A 9212-nucleotide genomic window follows, 5' to 3' on the forward strand; every position below is an offset into this window, starting at 1 on the left:
TTTATGAATATAGCACATTTAATGCAACAGCTGTTGCCCAAAGTGCTTCAGTCACTAAAAAACATTCATTAAATATCCACTCATTTGCATACATTTCCAGAACAGAAATCTGAACACTGAGTAAAGCCAGATTCAAAATTCTTGTGTCATTTTGTTGATATATTAGAGCTAACGTTCTCTTTTTATATAAATCAGAAAATACTGTCAACAGACAGAAACCAAAGACCATGTACCATTGCTGGTGCTCGGCAGTGGTCAAAAACGATTTAAACCGTGAAGTTTGAAGTGATCTCTTCTTGTAAACTCAGAGATTCAGACGCTGGTGTTTGTCATAGAACAGGAGAGTCGGCCGGAGGTGGAGAAAAACACTGACATTCTGGATTCAGACGGCATTAAAATCACAGACTAACCCTGTAGATGTTTAAAATACGCTACGACCTCATGAGAAACTCAGCGTCTGAATAGGGACATTATATGCTTTCACTGGCCCTTGAACGGCTCCGCGGGCGCCGGCTTTACTTTAGCACAACTATCCGCTGTATCGCTGCTATAGTTTGAGCAATCATTCCCTTTAAATACACTCCAAGCCTTTACTGACTGACGGTTTGCCAGCTGATGTACCTTTGGTTATTATAATTAAAAAGCTAACAACAATCAGTGTAATTACAGTTGTATTCTGTGCATGAAAACACTTGAATTAGCCTATTGAACACTGTGTGTATTAACTTCAGAACTATATTGGTATACTGGGATGTAAAGATGTTTTTGCAGTGGTGGCCAATGTTACCAGTGATGAGGTAAAGCTAAGAGTGGTGCAGACCAACCTTACGAACGCATGAGTTACAGAAGATACTCTTAACTAAGAACGCTTCGGGAAACACGTGTTAGAGAAGGTGCAGCGTAAGGTGTAGATGTAGTGTTAAGAAGACTTCGGGAAACGCAGCCACTCATGTTTCTGTAGTGTACAGTGCTGTACTGTAAACAGTGTATTCTGAAAAGTGCTATACAAATAAATATGAATTTTTATTTAATTACATAAATTAAGCACTTAACTGTATTTTTGGATGTTTTCTCTGAGACAACATGTTATGAAAAGCCAAATAGCCCGAGATGACCTGCAGTGTTGTGTCATAGTCATGTAAAAATGTGAGTGTACCCGTGTCTCCGGGGGGGCCTGGGTATCCCAGTCTGCTCTCTCCTTTAGTGCCCTTAAATCCCCGAGGGCCCATGTCCCCTGAAACAGTGACAAATATATCATGCACTTAAAATACAAACCCAAAACCAAAGTCATTTAGATGATTTGGGTGTGTTATAGCCGGAGATCTCGTCACCTTTGACCCCTGGCGGCCCCTGGACCCCCGGGGGCCCTGAGTATCCCTGAGCCCCGTGTGTGCCGGGATAGCCTGGGGACCCGCTGGAGCCCTTGGGCCCTGGAGCTCCGGGGTGTCCCGGGGGCCCTTTAATGCCCTCGCAGGGCTCACAGCGCTGAGGGCCCATCGCCTGCAGGAGCCGGGCCAGCTCCACTGAGGAACACACACACACACACACACACACACACACACACACACACACTCACACACACACACACACACACACACACGCACACACACACACACACACACACACACACACACTGGACTTTACCTCTACTATATGAAAACACATAATAACTTCCTCCAGTGATATTTCGTCCACAGAAAAGGCATTTAGAGTCGGCATCTATCTATATTCAGATGCATCTTATTGCACTTTAAGGGATTCATGCATGCATGTTGTGTTTTAAAAAGCCAAAAAAACAAAACAAATGATTTGTCATAATTATGACATAAAAAGGTCGAAGTTATGTAAGAAAAACTTGATTATGACATATTAAAATGAAATTATGACATAAAGTCATTATTATTATGACATTAAAAAGTTGAAATGAAAAAAAACATAAAAAAGGTAAAAATTATGAATTTTATCTAAAAAAAATAGACTTTTTGATCTCATAATTGTGACTTAGTATTTCATAATTTCAGATCTTTATGTCATCATTTTTCCTTTGTCATTTTTGTCTGGGTATTCATAATTGACCAATAATTGGTCAATACTTTTCATAACTATGAATGTAAATCTCATAATGATTTTGTATACTGGTATTTGTCATAGTTTTTACTTTTTATGCCAACATTTTGACTTTTTATTTCAAATTATGACTTTTCATCTCATAATTTTGACATCATCATTTTGACTTTTTATCATAATATGATTACTTTTACTTCTCATAATTATCAGAACTATGAGAAACTGACTTTTTATCAGAATTGTGATATGATAATTTTCGAATTTTCAACCAACCTCATAATTATGACTTACTTGGCATGTCATAATGTCGACTTTTTATCTCATAATTATGATTTACCAAAGCATAGTTATTTTTTCCTCATGTTGCAGAAAAGTGCTTCCATAACTGGCCTCTTTAATTCAAAGCAAACTGTAAAAACGGTGATAGCTCAGCAAGTTCCCGTAACAAAAGCTCCTCTCTGGCGAACTGTGCTTTTATCTGCCAGCTTTAATTGGCTCGTCCGTATCGGCGTGTGTGTGTTCAGAGAGAAGAACGACCTTGAGGAAGGTCAGACACTCACTCCTCAGAACGTCTCCACAGAGTTTCATTAAACGCTCCTCTGAGGGAGGCTTGCCCTGAAACACACACACACACACACACACACTCATCAGACGGTGGAAAACACACACAGCTTTCCGAGCACCTCCGTTACACAGTGTTGACTTCAGGCCGTGTGTCGTTCGTGATGCGTCCTGACATCATCGCCTCGGCACATGCCGCGGTTTGTTTATCATTTGTTTATTAATATGAAAGGAAAAGCTGGTGGCTATAACAGAGATTTTAATTGCTAGTTGTGAGAAATGTTGGAATACTCACAGGCTTCCCTGGATATCCCGGAGCGCCGGGTTGTCCCGGAGAACCGTCCTGTCCCGGGAATCCTCTCGCTCCGATCACACCGATGTGACCCACGTCTCCCTTCGGCCCGTCGTGACCTCTGACCCCGGCCTCGCCCACCGCACCCCTCTGGTGGATTAATCACATGATCAACACGTGTCCTCAGCCTGTCCTGTGTGACCGCGCGTGTTATTTCCTGTCGTCCGCCATGTTTGTAGTTCTTTGTAGTTTTCTACGTTGATTATTCTCCCCGGCTAAATCTGTTAAGTTGTTTGTATTTATAGCCCTTGTTACTTTGTCGGTTTAATGTGTTGCTTTATTAAAAACCCAGCGTTCAGATCTGGTGGATTAAACACACAATCTGCCTCTATACTCTCTACTCTGCTTGTAAATTGTAAAAAAAAAAAATTTGATTTGGCATATAATCAATGAGGAAGTTATTATATTGTAGTATTAACAGATACAACATTATAACATTTGACTTTAATGATGTATTAGTAAATGTTGACATTAGCAAAGATGAATACATGCTTTAGAATTATTGTGTATTGTTAGTTGGTGTTAAATGTGAATGTAAACATCCTGATGTAAAGTAGTTCAGTTTTGGTAAACAACAACAACGCTGATAATATTCCACAATATTCAAGCAGACTGAAAAACAATCAGTCAAAAGCAGAAATATGAAATGTTAAAGATTAAATCACAATCACAATATTTGTCCACATAATCACACCGTGCAGCTCTAGTGCGGAGTAAACACACACCACGGAAATATTTAATAAACCTCTCCGGAGGAAAAATGCATTATTTTAAAGTGATTTGCATATACGTCTGGAAACTGATTTTCCCACAAGCATAAAATATTAAACGTGTATGAAACGTGCTCTAGTTTCCACAGCGCTGGAGAGCTGTGAGAACATGATTCCTCCTCTATAGAGCATCAGCTGTAAGATGAGCCAACCCGATCTCACGGCAATTCGTACGAATTTTACGAGGTGGCTAATTCGTACTAATTCATACGACCTCACTCGTACGAATTTGTCCGTTTTTTGCTAAATCGTACATATTTTACGATTTGCCAAAATCGTATGAATTCATACGAATGACCTACCCCTGACCCCGCCCCTAAACCTAAACACGTGGGTTTAGACAAATCGTACAAATTCGTACGAGTGAGGTCGTACAAATTCGTACGAATTAGCCACCTTTTAATCACTCGTACAAATTCGTACGAATTGGTCGTGAGATAGCGTTGGATGAGCAGATCATGCAGTAAATGAGGGAAGTGTGTGACTCCACAAACCTCTCCTTTGCTTCCGCGCGGCCCGACTTCACCCTGTTCAGAGGAAACGTCATGATCAGATCCGAGGATCTCACAATCAGAAGTTTACAGAGAGATTCGAACTACAATACTCGGTTACACTTCACTCTAAGGTGTCATTGTTACCGTGTAATTATATATTTAAGTACCGAGTAATATTCATCAACTACATGTACTTAGGGTTAGGATGAGTGTTTGGTTTAGGGTTAATTGCATGTAATTATGCATCATTTATAGTATTACAGTAACTATAATAATATATATATAATAATGACACTGTAAAATAAAGTGTGACGCACTGCTGTCTACAAGTTCATACAAGCAAGCCGTGAAGAAGCTAGAAACACACACTACTAACACATTTATAGATTTATTCAGCATGATATAGCTACTGCAACGCTTCCCCCCACCCCCCGAATTTGGTCAGAACAAAAGTGAATGTTACTTGCTCAGATTTTCCGATGAAAATTCTAATGTTGGTAATACACTTTCAAAAGGTATACTCTGAGATTGCTGATGACAGTACAGTATCCACAGCGACGCGGCAGCGACAGGTTCTCCTCAATACATTGTGTTCATCCGCGCTGTCATGCCCATTTACTACCCACGCACAGTTAATAATTCCACGAATAACTGCAATTGCAGATTTCAAACAGAGATGGCGACAAAGAGGAAAAACGACGGACTGCAGCTTTAATATCAGTTGTCATAAACATGCATAAAACCTCCTTCATATTCATGACATGTGTTATGTCACGATTATGAAGGTGTCGTGTCAGTCTTATGCACAGCGCTTCAAGTAAAGTGTTACCAACCTTGATTTCTAAGAGTGTACAAATGAATGTAATTATTAAACGTCCTACTGAAGCCATCGATTAATTACTTTATCATTTAGAATTGTATATGAAATGAGGTTGCAAGCAGAAAAATAATGCAAATATGAATGAAATCAAAGAAATACACCAGTATAAGTGTGCGATTTAATAATTGACTTCTTTGTTTTGGTGATGTGATATGTATTGGGTTTTCCAGAAGGTTTGTGATGTAATTATGTATATTGCAAAAAATCCTCTGCTATTTGAATTCATTTGAACTTCAGTTCAGTGAAATCCTCTTCCAGACATTCCTATTCAACTGATCTGATCCGCTTCTTAATCTCTGAATATCTTAATCCTTTCAAACGTTCTATAAGTTCTATAATGTTCTATAAGTTTTATAAGGTTATATAAGTTCTATGAGGTTCTATAAGGTTCTATAAGTTCTATACGTTTCAATAAATTATATGAGGTTCTATAAGGTTCTAAGAGGTTCTATAAGTGCTATAAGGTTCTATAAAGTTATATAAGTTATATGAGGTTCTATGAGGTTCTATAAAGTTATATGAGGTTCTATGAGGTTCTATAAAGTTATATGAGGTTCTATGAGGTTCTATAAAGTTATATGTTATATGAGGTTCTATGAGGTTCTATAAAGTTCTATAAGGTTCTATGATGTTCTATGAGTTCTATGAGGTTCTAAGAGGTTCTATAAGTGCTATAAGGTTCTATGATGTTCTATGAGTTCTATAAGGTTCTAAGAGGTTCTATAAGTGCTATAAGGTTCTATAAAGTTATATAAGTTATATGAGGTTCTATAAGGTTCTATAAAGTTATATGTTATATGAGGTTCTATGAGGTTCTATAAAGTTCTATAAGGTTCTATGATGTTCTATGAGTTCTATGAGTTCTATGAGGTTCTATGAGGTTCTATAAAGTTCTATAAGGTTCTATGAGGTTCTATGAGGTTCTATGAGGTTCTATAAAGTTCTATGAGGTTATACAGGGACTACAGGTGGAAATTAGCAAATGTTGCTATAACCTGGCCCAAGACATATTCTCCTGTTTAACAAGTTTAATGTTTATTTGTGCATTGTCCCGGTTTCAAATAAATAATTTCCAATTCCAATGTCCAATTCTATAAAGTTCTATGAGGTTCTATAAAGTTATATGAGGTTCTATAAAGTTCTATGAGGTTCTATGAGGTTCTATAAGTTCTATGAGGTTCTATAAAGTTCTATGAGGTTCTATGAGGTTCTATGCGGTTCTATAAGTGCAGTGCAGGGCTATAAGAGGAGCGCCCCCTGGTGGTGTATGAGGTGTTTTAACACTTACGGAAAAGCCAGGAATCCCAGGAAAGCCTTTGCTGCCGTTTTCCCCCTGTGAATAAGAGCGGGTCTGTGTCAGCAGGGTCTCCATCTCTAAAAGGTTATATTAGCATTCAAAATCAACGGGTGGTTCTTATAACCTTTACAAGACGGTGTCACATCCCGTTTACTGACAGAGACTGAGCTAACTACACTTAGGCTGATGTTCCCTACGGAGATGATTACGGTAAAGTACACACATTACACTGCAGCTGCAACCAAAGATATTAGCCTGCTATATTATATTATATTTGATACGCTCAGTTTTAGGGCTTTTAAATGATCAACTTTGCTGTCACACTCAATCCAGTCCTTGAGATTAATCTGAATTTGTGTTAAAACCACAGCTGTGATAAATCACACACAGCATTAGCACAAAAGCACTTATTAGAAGTGCAGGAACTGTTGAGGGATCTATACCTGAACGCCTTTGGGTCCCGATGTTCCTCTCTCTCCCTGAAAAACAGAAATAGTGAAATAGGAGAATAGGGTCAGGAACTGAATTAAATGAGCATATCAAACATATTCAGTCATTACTTTATCCAAAGTGACTTACTGTACATTAGATCTGCACTGCGACCTCTCATACACAACGTAATACTGCATTACAGGTGAAACTCAAACAATTTAAATATTGTACAAAAGTTCATTTATTTCAGTAATTCAACTTAAAAGGTGAAACTAATATATTATATAGACTTATTACATGCAAAGTGAGATATTTAAAGCCTTTATTTGTAATAATTGTGATGATTATGGCTTACAGCTTATGAAACCCCCACATTCAAAAATTAGAATATTCAAGGTTTTCATAAGCTGTACGCCATAATCATCTAAATTAATACTGCATGTATGAATATGCATGTAAAACATATTGAATGGTAGCTGGTTTCTAGCTAATCATGAGCTGGATCAAACTGGTTTATGTGAATGACCAGAGCTTGAAAAAAACAGATCAGACCGGCTTAAACTGGTTCAGCTGAACAAGGTAGCACGTACACTGTAAAAAACATTTTGGTTTAACTTAAAAAAACAAGTAACCTTGTTGGCTTAAAGTAATTTGAGTTAATACAATGAAGAAAAATGGTTTAATAAACAGAAACTCAAAATAGTATGTTATCCTCACACATTGTGATAACAAATCATGAAAATATTTTTTTACAGTGTACAAGATTGTTTACCACGTCCTAAAGCGCAGTTATACATAATATATATACTATATATTGTCCGAACTTGTATGAAATATTGGACTTAAAGACTATGCTAGTATTCAGACCCTGTAAGAGAAATTCACATTAAATGAGGCTAACAGGATTTTAAGTGACGCATCTCCTTCTCTACTGTTCTTTTAACCTTTTATTCATCAAAGAATCATGAAAAATTAAATGTATGACGGTTTCCACAGAAATCTGAAGCAGCACAGCTGTGTTCAGCACTGATAATCATAACTGTGTCTTGAGCATCAGATCATCATATTACACTGATTTCTGGACGATCATGTGACACTGAAGACTGGAGTAATGATGATAAACTCAGCTTTGATCACAGGAATAAATTACACTTTACTGTATATTCACATAGAAAACTGATGATTTACATTATAATAATATTTCACTATTTTTACTGTATTTTTTATCAAATAAACGCATCCTTGGTGAGCAGAAGAGACTCTTTGACAAACATTAAAAATCATATCAACCCCAAACCTAAAGCTATAGTTTATGGAGGTTTGATGGTGTTTGTGGACCGGCAGTGAATTAGCCAGCTCGTGAGATCCGCCGATTGGCCGTGAGATGGGACATGGCTTTACCTTGTGTCCTTTATATCCATGAAGACCCATCGCTCCGTGGACTCCTGGAGGTCCGGGCTCACCCTGGTCACCCTGTGGGAGTCACAAGACATCCTCAGCCCATCGGTCCAGCTCTGGACGCTCAGCACGCCGGCGATGGCGTGAGCAAATGCAGAACCCGAAGACTCTTACCTTCTGACCGGCCGTACCTGGATCTCCAGCAATGCCCTTTTCTCCCGCTGCACCCTGAACACACACACACCAGCACACAGCAGCCGTGTGTGTTAACTATAGACCAGTAACACACGTCTGGCCAAAATAACCTTGAATTTGATTACATGTCATTTTTGCAAAAAATAACTTGCGCGATGTGTGATATTCAATCATGTAAGCAAAGTCAACAGTGATTACAGGAGTTTGGTTTCATTTCTTCACTCGTTTCATTTCTTTGTTATCTAATTGATGACTAGTCTAATCTTGGGCTCTGGTTAGGCGTGTATTACAGTTTTGCCTTGTCTTCGCCTGGACGTCTGGCTGTGTTTGGACGCTATTAGACGTCTTTTAAACTCAACATTGCTTGCTGTGGTGGATCTCATGCACTCAAAGCCACGAGCAATTTCTCCATTATAACGTAGCTAGAAGAAGCCATTTGTTTCCAGATAACAAGCCCAGTAATCACTGTAAATATTAAAGGAAATTCTGCCTCAAAATGATTCTCCTAGAATCCATTTGATAAGGGCACACAATTCCAGGAACGGAATAAATGTAATCTCAGCGTGGCTATTCCCACCGGCTTCAAGTCCAGGTATTAGCATAATTGCTAGCGGTGATGTTAGTATCGGACGAACCTTGAGTCCGCGGGGTCCGTGTGCTCCAGGAGCCCCTGAAGGCCCCGGCACGCCCTGGAGGGTTTAATCACACACAACACACAGTTAAACACCAGCTGGCTGATAACACAATAATCACACACAACACACAG

General features: G+C 38.7%; 1 protein-coding gene across 2 annotated transcripts in view; it reads right to left on the reverse strand.

The window, feature by feature from the left end:
- Positions 1 to 9212, reverse strand: part of LOC306992270 (uncharacterized protein) — a 59015-nt gene that overhangs the window by 1661 nt on the left and 48142 nt on the right. For both annotated transcript variants that reach the window (XM_079600963.1, XM_079600962.1), the window contains 10 exons: positions 9082 to 9135; positions 8426 to 8479; positions 8255 to 8326; positions 6865 to 6900; positions 6413 to 6457; positions 4245 to 4277; positions 2924 to 3070; positions 2628 to 2682; positions 1332 to 1523; positions 1157 to 1234 (listed from right to left, as the gene is read on the reverse strand). In XM_079600963.1, coding sequence (XP_079457089.1) covers positions 1157 to 1234; positions 1332 to 1523; positions 2628 to 2682; positions 2924 to 3070; positions 4245 to 4277; positions 6413 to 6457; positions 6865 to 6900; positions 8255 to 8326; positions 8426 to 8479; positions 9082 to 9135 — 766 coding nt within the window. The remainder of the gene's footprint in view (positions 1 to 1156; positions 1235 to 1331; positions 1524 to 2627; positions 2683 to 2923; positions 3071 to 4244; positions 4278 to 6412; positions 6458 to 6864; positions 6901 to 8254; positions 8327 to 8425; positions 8480 to 9081; positions 9136 to 9212) is intronic.

Source organism: Phoxinus phoxinus, assembly GCF_949152265.1.
Source record: "Phoxinus phoxinus genome assembly, chromosome: 24".
NCBI classification, from domain to species: domain Eukaryota; kingdom Metazoa; phylum Chordata; class Actinopteri; order Cypriniformes; family Leuciscidae; genus Phoxinus; species Phoxinus phoxinus.